Raw genomic sequence first — 27,693 nt, 5'->3', positions numbered from 1 at the left:
AGGAAAGGGGAGGGGACAGAGAAAGGGGAGAGAGGAATGCATTAATGAAAATTTTATTTTATTTTGTTTTGCCTCTTTGTCAAAGGAGGGGTCAAGGCCCAATCTGCAATCTCAATAATAAATTATCGCTTTTCTCTCAGAGAAGAGGAGACAGGGAAAGAAAAGGACATTCCTCTGTTTTCCAAGAATGAGGAACCACTCTGCTGAGAAAGTTTGCTTTGGCATTCATAGCAACACTGGAAGTTTGTTGTTCTGTTTTAAACCTCAGAAACTTGCATAACTGGGCCAACACCAGCCATGCCAGGAACTGGTACAGGGTAGGTCTGTCTTGCCCAGACCGTCCAAGGAATGACTATATTAAAATTCTGTTCTTGCATAATATGTTTCACAGAAATTTTAATCATAGGAAATGAAACTGACTGCTGCAAAGGACCTAACTTCCTATGAACACTGCCTCCTGCCAAGTACATGGCCATCCTCTCCAGACTCAGAGAGGTAAGGGTGGCAGAGGGAGGGTGGGAAGAAAGCAGTAACCAGCAAGTGCCTACTAGGGACCAGGCATGTGGTTTTGAACAATCAATGTTTATTCAGCATGCCCTTTGGTCAGGCATGGTGATAGTTGCTGGGGTTAACAGCAAAAAAGTCCTTGTCTTTGCCCTGAAGAAGCTCACAGTCTAGTGGGGAAGAAAGAAGTTGAACAAGTAATTCCAAGGGGGCAACATGAGCAGCACTGCAGGCATGAGGCAGAAGGCTCTTAGCATCCCCAGGAAAGAACTTACCCCTGTTTAGTAGATGGGCCACCCAAGGCTCAGAGAGATCAGACAAGCAAGCAAGAGTGTCCTCAGGGAGTGAAGATCAGACATCTTCTTCCCAAGCCTGTGTTCTTTCTACCAGCTAAGTGAAGGGTCTGCCATGTGCATGTTGCCAGGGTAAGGGCTTGAATAACAATCTAGGCTTTTCAAATTGTCTCCTGCCTTCAAAGGATGAAGAGGTAAATAGATATATTTACCATGAATGGTAGAGTAGAAAGCCACGGGAAACTGTGGCCTCCCCCTTACTAGGTGGTTAGTCTTGAGTATATCATTCAGTGTTTCTGGGCCTCAGTTTCTTGGGAATGTTACCTTTTTAGAGGGTTGTTTAAAAGATGAGATTAGATGGTAGAGGTGAAAAATGGTCTGACTGAAATTGGCTGTCTGCTAAAGCTGAAGTAGTCCAAAGTCCAAACTCTGAAGCCTGGAGTCTGAAATCCGGGGTCAGGGGTCTGAAGTCTGAAGTCAGAGGTCTGGTCTGGAGCCTGAAATCTGAAGTCTGGTCTGGAGTCTGAAGTCTGAAGTCTGAATTCTAAAGTCTGAAATCTGGGTCTGGAGTCTGAAGTCTGTTCTGGAGTCTGAAGTCTGGAGTGAGTCTGAAGTTCGAAGTCTGTTCTGGAGTCTAAAAGTCTATTGTCTGGAGTGTGGAGTCTGTAGTCTGTTGTTTGAAGTGTGGAGACTGGAGTCTGTTATCTAGAGTTTGTTGTCTGAAGTGTACAATCTGGAGTCTGAAGTCTGAAGCTGGAGTCTAAAAGTCTGTTGTCTGGAGTCTGAAGTCTGTTGTCTAAAGTCTGGAGTCTGAAATGTGGAGTCTGAGGTCTGAAGTAGTCTGACTAAAACTGAAATAGTCTTTAAACTAAAAACTATCATTTTTGTGCTTATTGGTACTATTGTTATACAGTTGAACACAGTGTTGGTAGAAAAGGAGAAGCAGAAAGAATGTAGATTAAACTTTGTTGATTCCCATCTTGCCTTTCCTTCTGCTGGAGCCACTTCAGATGTTTTGATTTCTTAATCTAAGTAGAGAGCAGCTTTAACTTGCTTTGAAAACGTATGTTATTCTGCACAGCAAAGGAAAAAAATTAACAAAATAAAAAGAACCTATAGAGGGGGGTAAGGAGGAGGTGGGGGTGGCGATGGTTAATGGGTACCCCAAAAAATAGTTAGAAAGAATAAGACCTACTATTTGATAGCACAGCAGGGTGACTATAGTTGATAATTTAATTGTACATTTTAAAATAACTAAGAGTATAATTGTATCATAAGACAAAAGATAAATGCTTGAGAGGATGGATACCTCATTTTCTGTGACAAAATTTGCATATATCAAAACATCTCACACACCCCATAAATATACACACCTACTATGTACCCACAAAAATTAAAACAAAATTTTAAACTTTGTAGTAAAATTTTAAAAAGAACCTATAGAATGGGAGAAAATTTGTAAACTATACATATAATAAATGGTTACTATCCAAAATACATAAAAAATGCATACAATTCAATAGCAAAAAAAAAACAACAAATAACTGGATTTTAAAGTGGGGAAAGAATCTGAACAGACATTTTCCCAAAGCAGACATACAAATGGCCAACAGGTATATACAAAGGTGTTCTACATCACTAATCATCAGGGAAATGCAAATCAAAACCACAATAAAATATCACCTCACACCTGTTAGGATGGCTAGTACCAAAAAGCCAAAAGATAAGTGTTGGCAAGGATGTGGAGAAAGGGAACTGTTGCACATTATTGGTGGGAATGTAAATTGGTATAGCCATCATGGAAAACAATATGGAGGTTCCTCAAAATATTCAAACTAGAACCACCATATGATCCAGCAATCCCTCTTCTAGGCATATACCCAGGGAAAATGAAATCAGTGTATCAAAGAGCTGTCTACACTCCTATGTTTATTGCAGCATTATTCACAATAGCCAAGATATGGAATCAATGTAAGTGTCCATCAATGAATGAATGGATAAAGAAACGTAGTGTATACATACACAATGAAATACTATTCAGCCTCAAAAAAATAAGGAAATCCTGCAATTTGCAACAACATAGATGAACCAGCAGGACATTATGCTAAGTAAAATAAGCCAGTCACAGAAAGACAAATACTGCATAATCTCACTTACATGTGGAATCTAAAAAAAGCCAGACTCATAAAAACAGAGTAGAACAGTGGTCACTAGGAATGGTGGAAACGGGGACAATGGTCAAAGGGTACAAACTTTCAGTTATAAGGTAAATGAGTTCTGAAGACCTAATGTACAGCATGGTGAGTGTATAGTAATATATTGCATACTTGATATACTTGAAATACTTGATATTTGCTGAGAGTAGATCTTAAGTGTTCTCACTATGTGTGTGCATGCACACACACACACAAATGTAATGTGAGATAATGGATATGTTTATTAGCTTAATTGTGGTCATCATTTCACCATGTATACATATATCAAAACATGTTGTACACTTTTAAGTATATACAATTTTTGTCAGTCATACCTCAATAAGCTAAAAAATTTTTAAAGCATTTTTAAAAATGATTGAAGAGGTAACTTGCAATAAGAGTTACGAAAGTGCTGAATGCTTCTGTACTTCAGAAGCATCACAGAAATGCAGATCATGCTACCATGTGTATATTTTATATGACTGAGTCTGCTTTCTATCTAAACATTACTCCACCTAGTACTTTTTGTGTGCGCAATATCGTCCTGAGCTTTGGGTATTCCCAGGTTTCCAGACTCTTCTGGGCTATGGAAAGGCATAGTCATAGCTATACTTAACAGCCCTATTATGCCTTTGGAAACACAGGAATATAAAAATAAATAAAATAAAATAAAAGAGAGTCTCAGGGTCACAGAATGTGTAACAGGAGAGGTTCCGAAAGCAGGGCTGGTCTGCAGGGTAGGATCGCATGGAGAAGTGAAGAATGAGGACTTTCCAGATACCTTGATGGGAGGTCCCAGATCCCACAGGGGCTTAGAATCAGTGACTTTCTGTTTCAAGCACCCAGGAAATTGCAAAGTGACCAAGGCAAGGAAATACGCAAAGCTCAGCTTCCAATTTTTGGTGGTGCAGCCTTTTCTGCCACACCACACATTGCTGTGCGTTGTTCATTGTCCAGTCATTCATCCGTTGAATTTCCATGAAGTCACTTCCGTGGGCCAGATACTGTGCAAAGCGTGTACAGGGGGCAGGGAGGCAGGGGGGTAGGTATAATTCAGGAAAGGACATGAGGTGCTCGTATCAGTAATTATGCCAAAAGCAGGATGCCCAGAGGGAATGATGACTAAGGGAGCTGGGAGTCCTTCCTGAGCCCCTAGGTCTCACTTCAGTGACTGAGAATGTACAGGGGCCTAAGTCTCTCCTAGCCCCTGACTATACCTGTATGTTAGGCCGGCTTGTCCCACAGGAATGACTTAAGCAAAGCAGAACAGAAGAATGTAAACATTTTGTTTCAACAAGGTGGGGTTATGCTACAGTTTTGTTTTCTTGGTAACAAAAGACACAGCCGACTTCTCGTTAGGCTGACTCTGGGCTGCCGGCTCATGCTGGGTTTCATATCACGTCAGAGAACTCAGTGCTCCTGTCGTGTCTTGAGGGTGACCCGCTATCCCAATTTCCTCAGACTATCCTGGTTTTAGCCCTGAAAGTCTTACTTACGTGGTGGGCACCTGGAGTGGCTGACCACCACCCAGCAGCATCCCCTTCTAGTAAATTCCGTAAGGCACTAGTGTGGCAAAAACATGGATTTTAGCATCAGATGGACTTGGGTTCAAATCATTGTATGTGCTGTGTCACTTACAAGCTGTGACATAGGGAAGTTGCTCAGTATTTCAAAACACAGACAGTATTCACTCATGTGCTCATTACCAGGGCCTCATCTCAGCAGCGCTCACTTCCTTCCTGCTCATTCACTCCATGTCACTGGGCTCCACTCTCTTCCTCAAACAGGCAGAGCTCTTTCTGCCACTTTGCCTTTTCTGTTCCCTCTGTCTGGAAGGCTTGAATCTTTCCAGGTGGGCCCTTTCTTGCCCTTTAGTTCTCTGCTTCACTGAAGACTAAAGTGAGGTCCTCTCTAAACACTCACTAAAGACTACCTCCCCAACACTCCCAGATGCTCTTTGTCTTATCCCCATCCTATTTTCTCTCTAGCACTGAGTATGATCTGGAATTGTCTTGTTTCTTGACTGTGGGAGGCAGCCTTCTAAAATGGCTCACAATGATCCCCATTCCCTGGTATTCAAACCCTGGGTAATGCCCTCCCCTTCAATGGGCCACCTAGGGACTTGTTCCTAACAAATAGGATATGGCATAGTGATGGAATGTCACTTCAAGATCAGTCATAAAACACCACGACTCTTGTGTTCCCGGCACTTTCCCTCTCTCTCTCTGTCTCTCTCTGGCTTTTCTTGCTTACATTGTGAGCTGCCCTAACAGAGAGGTGCATGTGGCCAGGACTGACGGTAGCCTGTAGCCAACACAGCAAGAAATGGAATCTTGCCAACAACCACATGAATGACTTTGAAAGCCAGTTCTCCCCAAGTCGAGTCTTGAGATGACTGCAGCCTCTGAGAGACCCTGAAGCAGAGGACCTACTAAAGCATGCCCCAACTCCTAACCCACAAACACAGTAAAAGAGTAAATGTCATTATTCTAAGTCACTAAGTTTTGGGGTAATTTACTATGCAATAATGGATAACTAATATATTGAAGTATTATTTATTCCCCCTCTAGAATACTAGCACCATGATAGAAGGTACCTTCCCCATTTGGTTCACTTTGGTATGCCCAGAGCCAGAAACAAAATCTGGCACATAGCAGGTGCTCAATTTTACTGAATGAGAAAATCATGAGGGCACAGCCTGCATACAGGCCATGTAATGACAGGTGAAACAAATATGTATTGAATGAATGAGTGATTTAGAGACAATTAAATGTGAGAAAGGTAAGGAAAAAAGAGAGTATCTGAGCTTATTTTTAACCATTGCTATGGTTTGAATGTGTCCTCCCAAAAATTTATGTGTTGAAAACTTAATCTCCATTGTAACAGTGTTGAGAGTTGGGAATTTTAAGAGGTGATTATATGGATTAATGAATTAATGTCATTATCATGAAAGTGGATTAGTTATCACGGGAGTGGGCTCCTTATAAAGAGGATGAATTTGACCCAATTTTCTCTCTGTCTTGTGCCCTTGCCTCCACTTTCCGTCCTACCCTCCTTCTGCCATGGGACAACCCTCACCAGATGCTGGTGGTGACATGCTCTTGGACTTCCCAGCCTCCAGAACCAGGAGCTAAACAAACTTATTTTCTTTATAAACTACCCAGTCCATGGTATTCTGTTAGAGCAACAGAAAACAAACTAAGACAATTATCAAGTGGTTAGGCCCCTACTGTGGGCTCAAAAGATGTTGGATAAGTTAATGAAATGAAAAATTTAAAAAAATGAGGCATAGGTTAGAAATGATAAGGATGGTGTTGTCACATTGTGTGAAATGCCAGTAAAACGTCTCATAATCATTCATAAATAAGTCTAGATTTTCACAGAATATTAAATGAGAAAAGGAGTTCCCAGAATGGTGTGTATATTCCATTTTTGTAAAAGCACACACATAAACACAAGTCTGGAAGGAGATACAGTCATGCATCTCCTGATGACACTTTGGCCAACAATGGACCACAGATACAACAGTTTTTCCATAAGATCATAACAGAACTGAAAAATTCCTATCATCTAATGATGTCATAGCTATCAGAATGTTATAGCACAATGCATTGCTCACGTTTGTGGTGATGCTGTACGTAAACAATCCTACTGCATTGCCAGTCTTATAATAGTATAGCATATATATTTATGTATAGTATATAACACTTAATCATAATAGACTATTACTGGGTTTATGTATTTACACACTTTTTATTGTTAGAGTGTACTCCTTCTACTTATTTATTTAAGTTAACTCTAAAATAGCCTCAGGCAGTTCCTTGAGGAGGTACTCCAGAAGAGGGCACTGTTATCATAGGAGATGACGGCTCCATGTGTGTTATTGCCCCTGAACACCTTCCAGCAGGACAAGATGTGGAGGTGGAAGACAGTGATACTGATGATCCTGACCCCGTGTAGACCCAGGCTAATGTGTGTATTTGTGTCTTTGTTTTTAACAAAAAGTTTTAAAAGTAAAAATAATTTTTTAATAAAAAAAGCTTATAGAGTAAGGATATTTAAAAAGAAAATATTTTTGTACAGCTGTACATGAGTTCGTGTTTTAAGCTAAATGTTGCTTAAAAAACAATCGAAAAGTTGTTAACAGTTAACAAGTTTATAAAGTAACAAATTACAGTAAGCTAAAGTTAATTTCTTGTTAAAGAACAATATTTGTTATAAATGTTGTGTGCCTAAGTGTAGTGCTTATGAATTGTAGCGTGCAGCCGTGTCCTAGGCCTTCACATCCATTCACCACTCACTGACTCACCCAGAGCAACTTCCAGTTCTACAAGCTCTACTCATGGTAAGTGCCCCACACAGGTGTACCATTTCTTATCTTTTTATCTTTTATATTGTATTTTTACTGTACCAAAATGTGTTTTGATATATTTAAATAAACAAATGATTCCCATTGTGTTACAATTGCCTACCTTATTCAGTACAGTAACATGCTGTACAGGTTTGCAGACTAGGAGCAGCCAGCTGTACCATCTATCACAGGTGTGTAGTCAGCTATACAATCTGAGTTTGTATAAATACTTTCTATGCTATCTGTACAACAATGAAGTCACCTAATAAAACATTTCTCAAAATATATCCCCACCATTAAGCAACACATGACTGTATACCAACATAAGTGCTTCTTGGTGGGTAGTGCAGTTACAGTGTTTTTAAATTCTTTCCTTTTGGTTTTCAATATTTTCTACAACTCAAAGAACAAACAATTTAGGTATTTCCACTTATTCTTAAAAAATCAGAGAAAAAGCCCATGGTAGATTGAAGAGATAGTATCACAGAAGAGGTCATTGACAAGGAGGAGGTAACCCAGTGACAGGGAGAATGAGAGAGAGGACAGTGGTTGCTGTGAGCAAAACCCTAAGGTCATTTCTAAAGCAAAATTTCTGGCTGCATAGGATAAGCAGCATTTGGCCTTGACCATCAATGGCATGCCAACTCCCAGGCTGCCAAGCTCAATCTACCTCATCCTGACAGCTCTCTTTTTCCGAAACATTTATCAGGCTACCTTTTTTATCCATTTCCTGCCAGCACCTTGGCCCAGCCTTTATTTTTCTCACACCTGCACTTCTACTGCCTCCTGCTAGCATCCAGCTTTCCCAGTGCTTTGAGGCTGTCTCATGCCCAAAAGCTACAATAATATCCCCTGGTTTTTTTTGAACATCCTTCTCATCTTAGCCCATGCATACAATCATGGGCTGCAAGACTGCCCCAGCCTTTATCGCATCTCCCAACACAACTTGATTGACACTTTCACTTCCCATCGGGAAGCCAGCATTTTACCTCCAAGATAACTACCACGTGTTTCACCAAGTTCGGCTTCAGAATTAAGCTGATGATGAGCCCTTTCATGGCTACACAGATTTCAGGCTTACAAGTTACTCTGGCAAACTATTTTTGAATAGCTGTCCAGCAGTTCAAATGTATTTGCTCCTATTATCTTACATTTTATTTTTTCTGAAATAAAAGCAAAACTAGGCAGTACACACCATGTTTCTAAAGGCAGGTTACTAGGATCCTAGTACTCTCCAGTAGCTGTGCTACAAATCTAGTTTCCCTAATACATGAAAGCATGGAAGGCCAGGTGCTGGGTACCACAGTGAATTGGCACTCACTTTTGAAGAACACCCAACAGATAGCCAAAGTGGTGGAGCTTCAAGTCAGGCTTCTTTCTGCTGGGACAGTAGAGCTACTTTCTCTAGAATGAGGACCAGGTCTTACCTGCAGCTCTGAAGTTTAGAGACCAAAGTCTCTCCAACTGGATAAAAAATAAAGGAAAGCTTCTCCAAAATTGTATAGGTGTGTTTAAACATAAGTAGTGCTCAGCAATATGCAAATCATTTCTTTTCAGGACACGTAGAAGCTTCCATTTCCCAGCCTCCTTCCCCCTTGAGTGGGACCACATGACCATTTCAGGCCAATGGGCTGTAAGCAGAAGAAACATACTGTATATCACCACTGGGCCAAGCACAGAAGAGGTGGGCTGCATACTCCTCATGCTTTCTGCTGTAGTTGAAAACAGGGAGACCTCTCCAGCCAAACTAAGTTTCATAAGTGAAGGAGAAATAAAATCCTTTACAGATAAGCAAATGCTTAGAGATGTTGTCACCACCAGGCCTGCCCTAAAAGAGATCCTGAAGGAAGCACTAAACATGGAAAGGAACAACAGGTACCAGCCATTGCAAAAACATGCCAAAATGAAAAGACCATCGAGGCTAGGAAGAAACTGCATCAACTAACGAGCAAAATAACCAGCTAATATCATAATGACAGGATCAAGTTCACACATAACAATATGAACCTTAAATGTAAAAGGACTAAATTGTCCAATTAAAAGACACAGGCTGGCAAACTGGATAAAGAGTCAAGACCCATCAGTCTGCTGTATTCAGGAGACCCACCTCACATGCAGAGACACACATAGGCTCAAAATAAAGGGATGGAGGAAGATCTACCAAGCAAATGGAAAACAAAAAAAAGCAGGGGTTGCAATCCTAGTCTCTGATAAAACAGACTTTAAACCATCAAAGATCAAAAGAGACAAAGAAGGCCATTACATAATGGTAAAGGGATCAATTCATCAGGAAGAGCTAACTATCCTAAATATATATGCACCCAATACAGGAGCACCCAGATTCATAAAGCAAGTCCTTAGAGACTTACAAAGAGACTTAGACTCCCATACAATAATAATGGGAGACTTCAACACCCCACTGTCCACATTAGACAGATCAATGAGACAGAAAGTTAACAAGGATATCCAGGAATTGAACTCAACTCTGCACCAAGGGGACCTAATAGACATCTACAGAACTCTCCACTCCAAAGCAACAGAATATACATTCTTCTCAGCACCACATCACACTTATTGCAAAATTGACCACATAGTTGGAAGTAAAGCCCTCCTTAGCAAATGTAAAAGAACCGAAATGATAATAAACTGTCTCTCAGACCACAGTGCAATTAAACTAGAACTCAGGACTAAGAAACTCAATCAAAACCATTCAACTGCATGGAAACTGAACAACCTGCTCCTGAATGACTACTGGGTACATAACGAAATGAAGGCAGAAATAAAGATGTTCTTTGAAACCAATGAGCACAAAGATACAACATACCAGCATGTCTGGGACACATTTAAAGCAGTGTGTAGAGGGAAATTTATAGTACTAAATGCCCACAAAAGAAAGCAGGAAAGATCAAAAATTGACACCCTAACATCACAATTAAAAGAACTAGAGAAGCAAGAGCAAACACATTCAAAAGCTAGCAGAAGACAAGAAATAACTAAGATCAGAGCAGAACTGAAGGAGATAGAAACACAAAAAACCCTCCAAAAAATCAATGAATCCAGGAGCTGGTTTTTTGAAAAGATCAACAAAATTGATAGACCACTAGCAAGACTAATAAAGAAGAAAAGAGAGAAGAATCAAATAGATGCAATAAAACATGATAAAGGGGATATCACCACCAACCCTACAGAAATACAAACTACCATCAGAGAATACTAAAAACACCACTACACAAATAAACTAGAAAACGTAAAAGAAATGGATAATTTCCTGGACACTTACACTCTCCCAAGACTAAACCAGGAAGAAGTTGAATCCCTGAACAGACCAATAGCAGGCTCTGAAATTGAGGCAATAATTAATAGCCTACCACCCAAAAAAAGTCCAGGACCAGATGGATTCACTGCTGAATTCTACCAGAGGTACAAGGAGGAGTTGGTACCATTCCTTCTGAAACTATTCCAATCAATAGAAAACGAGGGAATCCTCCCTAACGCACTTTACGAGGCCAACATCATCCTGATACCAAAGCCTGGCAGAGACACAACAAAAAAAGAGAATTTTAGATCAATATCCCTGATGAACATCGATGCAAAAATCCTCAATAAAATACTGGCAAACTGAATCCAGCAGCACATCAAAAAGCTTACCCACCATGATCAAGTGGGCTTCATCCCTGGAATGCAAGGCTGGTTCAACATATGCAAATCAATAAACCTAATCCAGCATATAAACAGAACCAAAGACAAAAATCACATGATTATCTCAATAGATGCAGAAAAGGCCTTTGACAAAATTCAACAGCCCTTCATGCTAAAAACGCTCAATAAATTTGGTATTGATGGAAAGTATCTCAAAATACTTTAACAAACCCACAGCCAATATCATACTGAATGGGCAAAAACTGGAAAAATTCCCTTTGAAAACTGGCACAAGACAGGGATGCCCTCTCTCACCACTCCTATTCAACATACTGTTAGAAGACCTGGCTAGGGCAATCAGGCAAGAGAAAGAAATAAAGGGTATTCAGTTAGGAAAAAAGAAGTCATATTGTCCCTGTTTGCAGATGACATGATTGTATATTTAGAAAACCCCATTGTCTCAGCCCAAAATCTCCTTGACTTCAAACCTGACTTCAAACTATCCGACAAGACGACAGTAACCAAAACAGCATGGTACTGGTACCAAAACAGAAATAGAGACCAATGGAACAGAACAGAGCCCTCAGAAATAATACCACACATCTACAGCCATCTGATCTTTGACAAACCTGACAAAAACAAGAAATGGGGAAAGGTTTCCCTATTTAATAAACGGTGCTGGGAAAATTGGCTAGCCATAAGTAGAAAGCTGAAACTGGATCTTTTCCTTACTCCTTATACAAAAATTAATTCACGATGGATTAGAGACTTAAATGTTAGACCTAAAACCATAAAAACCCTGTAAGAAAACCTAGGTAATACCATTCAGGACACAGGCATGGGCAAGGACTTTATGTCTAAAACACCAAAAGCAATGGCAACAAAAGCCAAAATTAACAAATGGGATCTAATTAAACTAAAGAGCTTCTGCACAGCAAAAGAAACTACCATCAGAGTGAACAGGCAACCTACAGAATGGGAGAAAATTTTTGAAATCTACTTATCTGACAAAGGGCTAATATCCAGAATCTACAAAGAACTCAAACAAATTTACAAGAAAAAAGCAAACAACCCTATCAAAAAGTGGGCAAAGGATATGAACAGACACTTCTCAAAAGAAGACATTCTTACAGCCAACAGACACATGAAAAAATGCTCATCATCATTCGCCATCAGAAAAATGCAAATCAAAACCACAATGAGATACCATCCCACACTAGTTAGAATGGCAATCATTAAAAAATCAGGAAACAACAGGTACTGGAGAGGATGTGGAGAAATAGCAACACTTTTACACTGTTAGTGGGACTGTAAACTAGTTCAACCATTGTGGAAAACAGTGTGGCGATTCCTCAAGGATCTAGAACTAGAAATACCATCTGACCCAGCCATCCCATTACTGGGGATATACCCAAAGGATTATAAATCATGCTGCTATAAAGACACATGCACACGTATGTTTATTGCGGCACTATTCACAAAAGCAAGGACTTGGGATCAACCCAAATGTCCATCAATGACAGACTGGATTAAGAAAATGTGGCACGTATACACCATGGAATACTATGCAGCCATAAAAAGGATAAGTTTTTGTCCTTTGTAGGGACATGGATGCAGCTGGAAACCATCATTCTCAGCAAACTATCACAAGAACAGAAAACCAAAGACTGCATGTTCTCGCTCATAGGTGGGAATTGAACAATGAGATCACGTGGACACAGGAAGGGGAACATCACACACCGGGGCCTGTTGTGGGGTGGGGGGTGGGGGGAGGGATAGCATTAGGAGATATACCTACTGTAAATGACGAGTTAATGGGTGCAGCACACCAACATGGCTCATGTATACATATGTAACAAACCTGCACATTGTGCACATGTACCCTAGAACTTCAAGTTTAAAAAAAAAAAAAAGAAAACAGGGAGACCTCTTGTCTCCCTGTGAAGCCACAGTCACAAGAGTCAAGTGACCTGAATTGCTGATTCACACCAGGGGACAGTTGCCCTGGAGCATCATCTGTGTGTGTTTAGGGAATAATTTGTTACTACAGAATAACCTAGTACCATAGTTTGAATGTGTCTCCCAGATATTCATGTGTTACAGACTGAATCCCAAATGTAATAGCACCGGGAAGTGGGGTCTAATGGGAGGTGTTTAGGCCATGAGGGCTCCACCCTTAAGAATAGATTAATGCCATTATGAAAAACACTCTCCGGAATGAGTTCTCTCTCTTGTGCTCTTGCCCTTCTGCCATGTGATGAGACAGCAAGAAGGCCCTCACCAGATGCCAGTGTCTTCATCTTGGACTTCTCAGTCTCCAGAACTACAAGAATATTTCTGTTTTTTTAGAAATTAGTCTGTGGTATTCTGTTATAGCAGCACAAAATGAACTAAGACATCTAGCTTATCCCAGCAAATACAAAAAATCAATTATGGGTTTTTCAATCAACAACTTGACCCATTCTTTTGACCTAGTGATTTTTTTTAACAATGAAATAAGGTAGGCAAACAAGTGATTGTCTTCTCTTTATTAGCACTATGGATCTAGAATACACAATGAACTTGGGAACCTGGCCTAACCCAGTGCTACTTGTTTCTTTGTTTGCAGGAATTTGTTTTAATATTGAATTAGAGAATGTGTGGTCATATTTCACCCTACTCTTATAGCCTACTCAATCCCAAAGTCAGAGTGCTGAGTCTGTTACGTCAATCATTTTGAGGTTTTAAATAAATTCTATATCTCTAGTGAATGAACAACATTTAATTAGCCAGATGAAGGGACACTGGTTAAAGTTTTTGCTTTTTGTTTTGTTTTTAGTTTCTAAAGTAATAGCTTTCCTTTAAAAATAACTGGTTGAAATTCAAATACATTCCATCTTACTGACTTCCTCTCTGTATTCCAGCAGAAGTATTAAATTGCTCAAATGTCTAGGGCACACAGAAATAATTATTTTGAAATGTCAGTTTTAGTTTGCATAAATATTATAGTATATATATTTTAACAAAGCTGTATTTTAATGGTGACTTTTATAATACTTGCCCACCATTTTGATTAATGGTAACTAGACTGTTGTGCATTTTGTATATTGGCTATACTTGTATGTAAAGACATTCTTATGTCCCTTTAATCCCAGCCCAAGTAATTACTACATACCTCATTTTATAGGACTTTTATTAGGGAATGCTTACTGAAAGTTTCACTTTGCCTTTGCCTTTAAATTATGTCCCTTTATAGTATAATGTAAATTTTATTAGGACTTTAGCATTTGCTTTTAAGATACTTACTTTTTACCACTGTTAAATAAAATACACTTTCCCTTAAGATTTAATTAAAAGTTTTGGGGGGAGATGGATGTGATAGTAGTAACACATGCTTACAGCAGACAGTATCCTCCCTCCCCAAAAAAGAAAGATACAAAAAAAGAGAATGAAAATCACTCACAATTCTACACACCCACCCCACATGCAGTACAGGATCACACTGTTTACAAATTTTGTATTCTACCTCTTTCATCACCTGTGTTATTCTCTTACAATGACTTTTACAGGCTTCCTAGTACTCCAACATTTGTTTGTCCTATAACTTAAGCATTTTCCTATTGTAGAATATTTATTTCCAACTCATTACTATTTTAAACACTGTAATGTATATGCTCTTACATCATTTGTAATAGGCAGAATTATAACTCCTGCCACAAAAGGGTCCACATCCTAATCCCTGGAACCTCTGAATATGTGACTGCATAATAAAATATGTGATTAAATTAAGAACCTTAAGATGGGCCCAACCTCATCACATGAGTCCTTAAAATAAGTGAACCTTTCCTGGCTGTGTTCGGAGAAAAAGATGTGAGATGCAAGCAGGGTCAGGGAGATGCTGCGTTGCTGGCTCTGACAACAGAGGAAGAGGCCACAAGCCAAGGAATGCAGACGGCCTTTAGGAGCTGGAAAAGGCCAGGACAGAAACAGACTGCCCCCTAGAGCCTCCAGAAAGGAATACAGCCCTGCCACAGCTTCATTATAGCCAAGGGAGGCAGGTGTCAGATTTCTGATATACAAAACTAAGATAACTTTGTGTTGTTTTAAGCCACTAAATTTGTGAGAATTTTTTATGGTAGCAATAGAAAATTAATACCTTGTTGTTGTTTTTTAATTTAGTCATTCTTGAAATCAAAGAGAAACCTTCATTTTCAACAAAACTGCCTAGAAAAGATGGTTCATTGATCCACTATGAACAAATCTTTCACAACATACAGCACCAAAATATAAATTAAAAAAATTAAACACATATCCTACCACACACGCACACACACACACCTCCCAAAGGCCACACGACCTAGATGGAAAGAGAAAAAAAATCAAACTCAATACCCTTACACAAAAGTAGTCTTTGAATCAGGATTTATAAATGTGTATATTCTTTCCTATGAGTAAAGCAAGCAAGAAGAAAAACAAAAAATCAAAGGGGGTTGGGCACATAGCTCAAGCCCGTAATCCCAGCACTTTGGGAGGCCAAGGCAGGAGAATCACTTGAGCCCAGGAGTTCAAGACCAACCTAGGCAACAAAATGAGACCCCTGTCTCTACAGTAAGAATACAAAAATTAGCCGAGTGTGGTGGTGCATGCCTGGAGTCCTAGCTACTCAGAGGCTGAGGTGGCAAGATCACTTGAGCCCAGGAATTTGAGATCAGCCTAGGCAATATAGTGAGACTCTGTCTCTATAAGAAATAAGAAATTAGCTGGGCGTGGTGGCACATACTTGTGATCCCAGCTACTTGGGAGGCTGAGGTAGGAAGATTACTCGAGCGCTGGAGGTTGAGGCTGCAGTGAGCCAAAATTGTGCTGCTGCACTCTAGCTTAGGCAACAGAGTGAGACCCTGTCCTTTAAAAAAAAAAAAAAAGGCTGGGGTGGGGGTGCCTACCAAAGGGGTAAGGAAAAACTTATAGATGAAGGCCTCACAAGACAAGGCTCATAGACAGCATCACTGTGCATTATCTCAGACCTTTTCACAAGGTATTCAAGATCCTGCTTGTCATTCTTTATATTCAGGAAATAAAAAGTAAGAAAATCGATTTTTTTTTTTTTTTTTTTGAGACAGAGTCTCACTCGGTCACCCATGCTGGAGTGCAGTGGCGCAATCTCGGTGCACTGCAACCTCTGCCTTCCAGGTTCAAGCAATTCTCCTGCTTCAGCTTCCTGAGTAGCTGGAATTACAGGCACGCATCACCACAGTCAACTAATTTTTGTATTTTAATAAAGATGAGGTTTCACTATGTTGTCCAGGATGGTCTCGAACTCCTGACCTCAAGTGATCTGCCTGCCTCAGCCTCCCAAAGTGCTGGGATTACAAGTGTGAGCCACCACGCCTGGTCAATTAACTTTTAATAGACCATGCATTTAGGTTATTTCTCTGGTTAAAAGCAGTCCACAAAAATAGAGCTAGAAATAAATTTTAAAAGGAGGTGTATTTCTTTTTCTTGTTTGATAATATTTTATTGATTATAATGTTTTCTTGGTTTGCTTGTGCTTGCTTGTCTTTTATATAGAATAAACAGTTTAGCTCGGACTTGTATAATATAATAAAACATAAAAACTCAAGCTATTAAAGGACTTAAACAATAAAATAATGGAAAGTAGCAGGTAGATCCTGCATGATAAGAAGCCCCCACAGCTGTGAACAGCTGAGGAAGTCTACAGGACTTTTCCTATGTTCATATTAATCACTAGCGGGTAACATAGATTATATCTTTAATAATCACATGTCACAGTCAGATTGTGGATACAGGAAGTGAAAGCAGAGACGTGAGTGGCAGAATTCAGAAAGATAAAAGCTGCAACTAAAATCATCAGTTAATTTCGTGAACTGCATGAAACCATCAGTAACCAGTTATTTTGGTAGGAAAACCTACTGAGTGAAGTCTTAAGAACTTTCTCTTTTTATTTTTTATTTATATTTTTTATAGAGACAAAGTCTCCCTATGTTTCCCAGGCTGGTCTCCAACTCCTGGCCTCAAGAAATCCTCCCACCTCACCCTCTCAAGTAAAAGATTTTTATCTTAATTTTTGAAGAAAATCAAGTAGACATGATCATTGTGCTCTGAAAGCCATGCAAAGAATCATGTAGAGCATTAAAAAGAAAGTCATGAAAAGTGGAATCTTTTTTTTTTTTTTTTTGTCAAGCATACATATCAATTACGTGTCAGTAAAATCACTTCTTTTCTGTCCAGAGTGCCCAATGAATGTGGCCTTGTTTTGGTTTCCTTTTTTTTTTTTTTTTTTTTTGTAGAGACAGGGTCTCACTATGTTGCCCAGGCTGGTCTCAAACTCCTGGCCTTAAGTTATCCTCCCACCTTGGCCTCCCAAAGCACTGAAATTACAGGTGTGAGCTACCACACAGCCAGTTTTATTCTTTACATTGTATAATACACATGAACACATGTCACCCTTGCTCAGCTTTAAAAAACATAAAGGAAGCTTCCAAATGGGGAAAGAGCCAGTAATGGAGGGAAAATAAAACGACACCTTAGGAATTGTGTTTTTGATTTTCATACTTACTAGTAAATGTTTTAAAATATGTTTATATCTACACAATGTTTTTGTTGTATGTGTTTTAATTACTAAATGCTATAAATCTATTTTGGGAGAAAGTTGGTTACAATAATGAATGTATAAAAAAAACAATAATACCTAAGTTTTGTGCATAACTTTTGCTGTTTTCCTTAGAAGTTAATTCCTAGAAGGTTTTTTTTTTTTTTTTTTTTTTTTGAGACGGAGTCTTGCTCTGTCGCCCAGGCTGGAGTGCAGTGGCCGGATCTCAGTTCACTGCAAGCTCCGCCTCCCGGGTTTACGCCATTCTCCTGCCTCAGCCTTCTGAGTAGCTGGGACTACAGGCGCCCGCCACCACGCCCGGCTAGTTTTTTTGTATTTTTTAGTAGAGACGGGGTTTCACTGTGTTAGCCAGGATGGTCTCGATCTCCTGACCTCATGATCCGCCCGTCTCGGCCTCCCAAAGTGCTGGGATTACAGGCTTGAGCCACCGCGCCCGGCCTCCTAGAAGGTTTTAAGGTGCACTACATATACGGCCAAACAACCAATTTATAATCCCATCCCACAATGTATAAAAGTGCCTGCCTCGCTTGCCCCCACCAGTCCTGAGGACCAATTTTATATTTTTCCTGTTGTTTCATGTTCTTTCATTTAAATTGATGATAGCATTTATATGGAATAATAATGTTACTGAAACACCCAGAGTTCAGTCTAGGCCCCGTTGCTCACGAAACAGATAGCCAATCACTGAGATGACAAGTGTTGCTAGGGAAGAAGGTTTTATTACATTACAGGTGATGTCAGCCGAAGAGACAGAAGCCAAACCTCTAATCCGTTCCTTCCCCAGGCCTAAAGTTAAGGATTTATATAGCAAGGAAGGAAAACAGGTGGGGCAAGGGAGATGAGTCGGTTAACAGGCAGCAGACAGTTGAATGAGGAGTCTAGGGTCTCATTGGAACCACTGCAGGGAAATGGAAATTAGAGAGGAGTAAGGAAGAGGAGTAGGTCAGCAGGTAGCAGATGTGTTTCATTGTAAGTTCTCAAGCTTCAGTTCTATGGGCACTCTGCTTATGGGAAAATTTGGTCAGTTTCAGTAAGAGTAGTCAATTAGGGGTGCTATGTGCCAAACACTATCCAAATACTAATTCGTTAAACTTCACAACCGCATGAGGTATGTTGCTATTATCATCCCCATTTTACAGAGGAGGAAACTGAGGCATGGAGAGGTTAATTATGTGGTGAAACTGGAGTTAGAATCCAGGCAGCCTGGCCCCAAATAATATGCTGTTTCATGGAACCTCTACTAAAATGGAAAGTTCTAGAAACCAGCAGCGGTTTTTCTCTTCTGCTGCCTTTATTACTCAGGTGGTTCTCGTTTCCCCCAGCATGAGCATAATCCAGTGTGTAATAATCATCACGTGGATGTCTGTACATGGAGACTGGTGTGTGAAAGTTCACATCGTAAGGACTGTAGTAAATTTTTTTTCCTGTCTTTGCCTGTGGTACTTTGTCTCCCAACCACAGGATAATTGAAATATTCTCTAGTAATTAAAACTCACTTCTGGCTGGGCATGGTGGCTCACGCCTGTAATCCCAACACTGAGAGGCTGAGGAGAGCAGATCACTTGAGCCCAGGAGTTCAAGACCAGCCTGGCAACATGGCAAAACCCCATATCTACAAAAAATACAACAATAAAAAATTAGCCGGGTGTGGGGGCTTGCACCCGTAGTCCCATCTACTTGGGAGGCTGAGGTGGGAAGATCACTTAAGCCCAGGAGCTGGAGGCTGCAGTGAGCCATGATCACGCTACTACACTCCACCCTGGGCAACAGAGTGAGGCTCTTTCTCAGAAAAAAAGACTCGCTTCTTTAACCAGTAGGTAATTGTATCCCTCCCATACTTTTTCTTTCACATACACACTACTGTACACCAGATACCACCACGGGTACTCGAGACAACACTTAGACAAGCAGGCAAGGCTGTATTAGTAGTGATACTGCAACACAGACCTCCAACAGTAGTAGTTGAAACAAGACACTCTATTTCTCTTCCGTTTCACAGTCCCCGGGGCAGGAGTCCAGGGCTTAGAATGGCAGGGGCTTCTATGGTTTAGGAGGCCCAGGCACTTACCTTGTTGCTCTTCCATACCCTGGAGCAGGTGTCGGCAAAATTTCTGTAAAGGGCCAGAGAGTAATTATTTTAGGCTGTGCCTGTCAAAACTGTATTTGCGGGTAACTGAATGTTTGTATTCTAATACAATTTTATTCAAAAAACAGGCCACAGGCCATGATCTGCTGATCCTTCCCCTATGGTAATCCTCCTTAGGCTTTGATGTGCATACCTATTACCTGAGGAGCTTGCCGAAATGAGAATTCGGGTGCAGTAAATCTGCATTTCCAACAAGCCCTGGGATAAAGTCAAAGCAGTGGACAGACCCCTCTTTTAGCAAGGCCCTAGTGTGCTGTCCTCATCAGCACCCAGTCTGCTGAGTATTTCTCCCAGTGGAGAGAGGGACAGGGAAGGGCACACCCCTTCCTTACAGTTGACCTATCACTTCTGCTCCCATGCAACGCAGTCCCACCTGGGCACAGGGGAGGCAGAAAAATCCAGTCTGCAAGCGGAGAAGCACGCACGCAGCTGAAGCCTCTCTTCCCATCATGAAGCCCAGCTGCTCGCATTCTTGTTCACATGCATTCCAAAGGGTGAAGCGTTCCTGCTCCAGTTCATGCTTAGGCCTCAGCTTGAGCCTTGGTTCCCAGCCCCCAGCAGTCTCCCACCGCCAGCTTCACACCCCCTCCAGTGACTGCCCTTTGCAGCTCCCCTTTCCAGTTGGCCACCTCTGCATCCATCTCACCTTCTGTCCTCTCTTCCACTTACTCCAGCTGGACTGGCTGCAAGGACGCCAGCCACCGACACCACCCCAGCGTGCACACCCTCTCCTTGTCCACGTGACCTCTCCCTGCCCTTCACGGCTTCTGCTCCTTCATCAGCGAGTCTTCCTTCCTAACTCCCGCAGCTGCCTCTTCTGCCCCGCCTCTCAACACTGGGCCCCCAGCTGCTCCTCCCCACGAGGCTCCCTCCCTCCCTCGCTTTAGACACTGTCAACAGACCGAAGGCGCCTCATTGATGTCGCCAGCCCAGAACTTCACAGAGCTTCGGGTTTGTGGATGGACTGCCTGACTGCCTCTCCGCATGGATATGTTGGGCCTTTCACAAGGAACATGTGTGCAAGGCCACAATTCTCCATCTCCTGCCTCCCACCAGATCCTCCTCAGAGGAGCTTTCTCTCAGTCCAGGACCCGGGTCTCAAGGCCCAACCAGGATTTCTTGCCTTCCTACTCCCCATCAACCACACCCTGCCAGCCTGAATGTGCACGTATAACAAGCCCACCCTCCAGCATCTCCAGTTGCAGCTGACCCTGATTTGGTGTTACGTTACTCCTGAACTCCCAGAATCCTTTCTCCACTCAACTGCCACCTGACTTCCAAAAAATTTAAGTCAGATAACATTCTTTCTCACTTAAAAAGCTCCAATGGGCTGGGCCCGATAGCTCACACCTGTCATCCCAGCACTTTGGGAGGCCAAGGAGGGCTGATCACTTGAAGCCAGGAGTTCAAGACCAGCCTGAACAACTTGGTGAAACCCAGTCTTAGCTGGGCATGGTTGGTGCACACCTGTAGTCCCAGCTACTCTCAGGGTCTGTAGTGGGAAGATCACTCGAGCCCAGGAGCTCAAGGCTGCAGTGAACCATGATTGTGCCACTGTACTCCAGCCATGGTGACAGTGTGAGATCCTGTCTCAAAAAATAAGAAATGCAGGCCGGGCGCGGTGGCTCACCCCTGTAATCCCAGCACTTTGGGAGGCCGAGGCGGGTGGATCACGAGGTCAGGAGATCGAGACCATCCTGGCTAACACAGTGAAACCCCGTCTCTACTAAACATACAAAAAAAATTAGCCGGGCGTAGTGGCAGGTGCCTATAGTCCCAGCTAATCGGGAGGCTGAGGCAGAAGAATGGCATGAACCAGGGAGGTGGAGCCTGCAGTGAGCCGAGATCCGGCCACTGCACTCCAACCTAGGCAACAGAGCGAGACTCCATTTCAAAAAACTTTTTAAAAAATGCTCCGATGGCTCATAGTTGCACTTGGAGTAAAACCCATCCTCTTTTTGATGGCTATAAGGCTTTATAAAGGCGGCCTCTGCCTGCCTGTTCAGCCTCACCTCCTTCCACTGTGGCCTCCTGCCTCAGGGCCTTTGCACTTGCTGTTTGCTCTGCAGGGAAGCTTTGCCCAGGGATCTTGGCACACTGGCTTTTTTTTTTTTTCTTTTGAGACAGTCTTGCTCTGTCGCCCAGGCTGGAGTGCAGTGGTGCTATTTCGGCTCACTGCAACATCGGCCTCCTGGGTTCAAGCGATCTGCCTGCCTCAGCCTCCCAAGTAGGTGGGATTACAGGTGCCTGCCACCACTCCCAGCTAATTTCTATATTTTTAGTAGAGAAGGGGTTTCACCATGTTTGCCAGGCTGGTCTCAAACTCCTGACCTCAGGTGATGTGTGCATCTTGTCCTCCCAAAGTGCTGGGATTATAGATGTGAACCACCATGCTTGGCCTCTGGCTTTCTTTCTATTCAAGTTTTTACCTCAAATGTACCTCTTCACAGAGACCTCCCTGACCACTCAGAAGGACCGGCTGCCGCCTCCCCTAGTTCATCACATCACCATTTTGTTGCACTCACAGCATGCATCAGTATCTGAAATATTGTTTGAACCTTTTCTTCCCTAACCTTCCCCTTCTGGAATGTGACCTGGCAGCAGGACTGTGTCTGTCTTGCTCTCTGCTGTATCCACAGTCCCGAGGATAGCTCCTAGGAGGTACCCAGTAAATGTTTTTCAATCAAAAAACTTCCAGTTTCCCTATTATTTTAGTCTTAGGGCTAAAGATAATATTCCAATAAAAGTGGAGATTTTTGCTTTCCTTTGTATATATAGTACAATAAAATCTTATTTTGCTTTCTCATATTTTCCTGGTAGGGAAATGAGGATCGATGAAAGTAGAAAAATAAAGTACAATAGCACCGAAGCAGAATAATATTTAATGTCTCACTCTCTCTGGTAGGAATGGGAGACATCACCACCATCCAACTGCAGAACTTCATGTTGATATTATCTCAAACATACTCTGCACCCATCAAGCGGTAACTCCCCATTCCCTCCTCCCCCAGCCCCTGCCAACCACTGTTCTTTGTCTATGAATTTGACTTTAGATCCCTCATAGAAGTGGGATCACATATTATTTGTCCTTTTGTGTCGGGCTTATTACATTTACATAATGTTTTCAAGGTTCATCCACAGTGTAGCATGTATCAGAATTTGATTCTCTTCTAGGGCAGAATGATACTCCTTTGTATGGACACATTACACTTTGTTCATTATCTGTTAATGGGTATCTGGGTTGTTTTTATCTTTTGGCTATTGTGAACAATGCGGCCATCAACCTGGGTGTGAAAATATCTAAGTCCTTGCTTTCAATTCTTTTGGCTATATGCCTAGAACCTAATTATTTTTAATGTTATTCAATACTGGGGGTGGGGGAGGGGAGTGTCTGCTTCATGCAGATCAGGATTCTAACCTGGCAACAGGACTTTCTAGAGGCGGTACCTGCCTGGAGGCTCTCCGTGCAGAAGGGCGGCCCCAAGCTTACAAGACACTTGTCTCAGGCCTCCACACAACCACAGCAAAGAGAAATAAACTCAGAGCAAGCAAACCCTGCACTCCACTCACAAATCACGCCTACTGAACTTCTAATATAAAGACAAAACAAAATGTAAAAATAACTTTTTATTAAAAGTTAAAAACATATTCAAAGTTTACACATGCAAATAGATAATTCCACCATAATATGGACTTCTAAGATCAATGACAAGCAGATACAAACTGGTCTGGAAAACATGCATCAGCCACCTAACCTCCCCTAAGTTCCTATACTCAGGGTTAGCCTGCTCACTGGGACGGAAACCACACACTTACCAGAATGATTCTGCTGCTGTCACTGCCCCCAAGCACTCGCCTGACAGAGGAACAGCCCTTGCCATAAGTGGGATGGAGAGAACAGCTCTAGGGCTCTCTGCTTCGTCCCAGCAACACACCAGGACTGGAAAGAATCCCCCGCTGCACCCCAGGCAGAGTCTGCCCAAGCAAGCATCTTGTTAAGCTGGGCTTTCCAGCAGTTCTCAACTGCTGAGCAAGTTCATTTTTTGAAAGCTCCCCAGATGGTTGTGATGCTCAGGGGGAGGATGCTCCCCAGATGGTTGTGATGCTCAGGAACATAGCGGCCATTTCTTGCTCAACTCCTACCTTCTTAGAAGTCTCCCTTGTTCAGGAGTTCGAGACCAGCCTGACCAACATGGTGAAACCCCGTCTCTACTGAAAATCTCTATTAACTGGATGTGGTAGCACACGCGTGTCTGTAATCCCAGCTACTCGGGAGGCTGAGGCAGGAGAATTGCTTGAACCCGGGAGGCAGATGTTGCAGTGAGCCAAGATCGCGCCACTGCACTCCAGCCTGGGCGACAGAGCAAGACTGTCTCCAAAAAAAAAAAAAAAAAGGTAGTCCCCCTTGTTCAGATTTAAAACATTTGGCATATCTGACACACTTCTTGACTTTTGAAAGTTCTGACATACGGATGCTTTGCTTTTACCACTGATTTATGAAGAGTTAAAAAAAAAAAATAGAGCACCCAGATTTCATTAAAAAATTTATTTTCATATAAAAGTGCCAAAATATCCACCAATGTCATAATCTATCTCAATAACCAGTTTACACTAGTAATCAAAACACAAGCCTCTTTATTCACATTGTTTAAAACTCCAATTATTTTCACACATTCCCACAGTAACTCGAGTCTCTAGACAGTGGGAAATTTGCATTCCTATTTGCTGCGGTAGTCCATATGTCCAGGTTCATATAGGCGCGAAACGGGTTGAACCCCGGGTAGTAATCCTTGCACACGACCGCTTGGTTTTCCATGTGGGTCGAATGTTCCGTGGTGGGGTTGATGGGGCAGCAATTTTCATACACATCACTTTGTGGGGCCCAGATGGAACCAAAAAGTCCAGACATTGGAGACAAGCTTCGGGTGCTTGTGAGGTAGGGCTGAAGCATAAATGAGCAAGGTAAAATAAATTAAAAAAAAAAAAAAAGGGCCTTAGAAAGGTGAATACACAGCAGTGAATACTACAATGCTATCAAGTTACTTAGAAGTTATTAGACTACTCTCAATTTAAATCTGGGTTGCTTTAACACCATTTTTTCTCCAAGGGAGGACTGTGAAACCCTCATCTAATGGGATAAACTTATTTGCAACCCAGGGAAGAACCCACAGGCCAAATACCCTTTATCCTTTATCTGGAAAAAAACAAAAACAAGTGTCAAGCAGATGTGAAAGGAGAAGCCGTTGGGCTTCTGAGCAGGGAGGGTGTGCTCACAGGCAGGGAGCTCTGGAACCCTGACCACCCACTGACCTTCCTGGGACTTTCATCTCTTATCAGTGAAGTAAAGATCAGTGAGTCCACATAAAGACAGCTGTGACACACAGAGGGCTGGCCCATGTTCAATTTTATCTACAAAGGGCTTGGTGTATTTGGGGATGTTTTTTCATTTGGGGTGGCCAGAATGTCAATCAATGTCTGCGAGATCCCACCCATCTGATTATTACATGTCAGTTTCCTTCAGAGGATGGCCAGCTCTGGCTTCTGCGATCTAAGAGAAGCAAGCCAGGCTTTGGCTGGTCCAAACCCAACGCTAAAGCTAGTTGAGACCAGGATTAAGGAAGCACTGGAAACAATTCAGAGGTGCCCAGGGGTTCACAGCACAGGATGTGCAACACTCACCGGAGAGCTGATGAAACTGGCATGTCCCCAGGCAGCAGGCATGTTGGGTGGGGTGTTCCAGGTAGACTGAGAGTTGTGATCAATAAAGTCCGTCTGAACTTCTGCAGGACAAGGGAAGCCATTGGCATAGTTCATGTTTTCTACAAAGAATGGGAGAATATCATCACAGGTAAACATTTTCACTGAGAACTGAATTCTCACTCTCAGGCAAAAAAGCTTTCGAGGCCTGACCATACTACTGACAAGTTATAGACATAAATAATTGGTCTGTGTGGACCAGGAGAGTTGCTGCAACATCATTCTCAAGACTAAAACTGTTTATCACACAACCTGGGAAGCCCTCAATGTGGAAGGTCTTCCTCTGGGCTTGTTTTTCTCTATTTGATTACTTGATGGGAATCTTTCTATTACACAAAATACATTAAAATACTACTAGAGATCTAAATAGTGTCAAGGTTCTTGCCAGTCTTTAAAATGTTTTTACTACCTGTCATGCCAACCTCAGCCACCTACACATATATCGTATGGGCTGATACAGCAATCCAAAACCAAGGACTCCTTAGGTATCATCAAACATACTGAACACAGACCCTCACAATCATCATTAACATTCCCGAAGCACCCCCTTGTGGTTAGCATGGGGCAATGCATGCATCAAAATCGAGGTAAGAATGATACATCCCTTCCCTGAAAAGGCAGCTCTAGTATAAGAAACCATGATCCAACAGTAGTGCACAATAGAGCATTTTCCAGTTGACCAGGGAAATCCTACAGCTCTCATTTTTTTATTATTACAGATGCCTGAGCCCAAGCATCTGCAATTTTCCACAATTTCCCCTCCAAGCTCCTTTCCTTCCTTCTGCAGCACCACCCATGGGCAGAGAAGTTAAGGACATAATAGGATGCAGGCCAATGTTTCTCTTTCACATGGGAATTGACTGCCTAAAGAGAAGCGCAAGCAGCTAAAGCTCCAGCCTCCCAATGGATAACCAACAATGTTACATCTACATGGATCCAAATTACCTAGTTCTACCTAACTGGAAGGACTAAATGGATTAGGGTTATTGTTGAAGCCCCCAAACACCCCAAATTGAGGGCTTTTTGAGGGTCATATAAAATTATACACGGCATCAGTGCACAACTGGATCCACAGGAAGCCATTCGGCAGTCTACTGCAAGCTCATTCTCAAAGTCTGCTCACTGTTAAAAGGTACATTCTTCTAAGCCCACACACTTCCTGCTTTCAGCTTCTAAGAATAAAAGAATGGCATTGGAATTGTCTAAAGAGCCCTTACCTTCTGGAAAGGCATTGTAATCGTTCAATTCCAATGGACAGTATGCGCTGGAAAACTGGCCTTCGCATGTTGCACTCCAATCAATGAAACTGCCAAAAAAGCAAGCGGTCTAGTTTCAGAAACAGGATGTCAAGACATCAAGTAAAGAAAACAGAAAATGATTTTACTGCCTAGCATCCTAATCACTGTGAATTCCCCAGTTTTGGAAAATAAACATGTACTTTCTCAAGTCACAGAATCAAAGGTTTACTAAATGTTCATCACTAATGACACACCATCTGCAGGATGAATGGCTGGACGAGGAGCACACTTGTTTTTAACCATGCTTGTTAAGTCTAGAGGCAGAATAGAGAGCCGTGGCTTTATCAGCACTGTGAAAGAACAGCTGGAATACCTTTAAGTGTCTTTGTGCACATCTGAAGGACTTAAACATGTTCTATTAAAAATGTCCACTCAGAGCAAGACCAACATTCATCTTAGAGAAGTCATAACTATAAAGACTATACTTCATTATACTTTGATCCCTACTGCAACCTAGATTCTTATTATAGAAATGAGTTAGGAAATACTATTGTAATAAACTGAACCAAGAAAATCATCAAATGGATTCTGTGATTAAATATCGAACATTTTCTTAAGACTCCCTAACTGAATGACGTATCAACAGATAGCAAATTTGAGAAACTGCCATTGTGCAACTATTTTTCAATGCTCAAATTATTTGATCTTTTAAAATTTTAAATGTGGGCCAGGTGTGGTGGTTTCTGCCTATAATACCAACACTTTGGGAGGCCAAGGCAGGAGGACAGCTTGAGACCAAGAGTTCAAGACCAGCCTAGGCAACAAAGCAAGATCCTGTCTCTACAAAAAAAAAAAAAAAAAATTAGCCCAGTATTGTGGCACACACCTGTATAGTCCTAGTTACTTGAGAGGCTGAGGCGGGAGAATTGCTTGAACCCAGGAGTTCAAGGCTGCAGTGAG

General features: G+C 41.8%; 1 protein-coding gene and 1 long non-coding RNA gene across 7 annotated transcripts in view; one reads left to right on the top strand and one right to left on the bottom strand.

Annotated features, from left to right (window-relative positions):
- Positions 1 to 104: 104 nt before the first annotated feature.
- Positions 105 to 26,714, top strand: LOC117086040. The gene is made up of 3 exons (XR_004438187.1): positions 105 to 495; positions 7,251 to 7,337; positions 26,215 to 26,714. It is a non-coding gene; the product is annotated as an uncharacterized LOC117086040 (long non-coding RNA).
- The window catches only part of TMEM131L (transmembrane 131 like), a 172,504-nt gene continuing 169,080 nt past the window's right edge, over positions 24,270 to 27,693 (bottom strand). For all 6 annotated transcript variants that reach the window (XM_033215517.1, XM_033215518.1, XM_033215519.1 and 3 more), the window contains 3 exons: positions 26,713 to 26,801; positions 25,418 to 25,557; positions 24,270 to 24,680 (listed from right to left, as the gene is read on the bottom strand). In XM_033215517.1, coding sequence (XP_033071408.1) covers positions 24,405 to 24,680; positions 25,418 to 25,557; positions 26,713 to 26,801 — 505 coding nt within the window. In that variant the 3' untranslated portion in view covers positions 24,270 to 24,404. The remainder of the gene's footprint in view (positions 24,681 to 25,417; positions 25,558 to 26,712; positions 26,802 to 27,693) is intronic.

The sequence above is a fragment of the Trachypithecus francoisi genome, unplaced genomic scaffold, assembly GCF_009764315.1.
Source record: "Trachypithecus francoisi isolate TF-2019V2 unplaced genomic scaffold, Tfra_2.0 Lachesis_group1, whole genome shotgun sequence".
Lineage (NCBI taxonomy): Eukaryota > Metazoa > Chordata > Mammalia > Primates > Cercopithecidae > Trachypithecus > Trachypithecus francoisi.
This window is presented reverse-complemented; position numbering and strand designations above follow the sequence as displayed.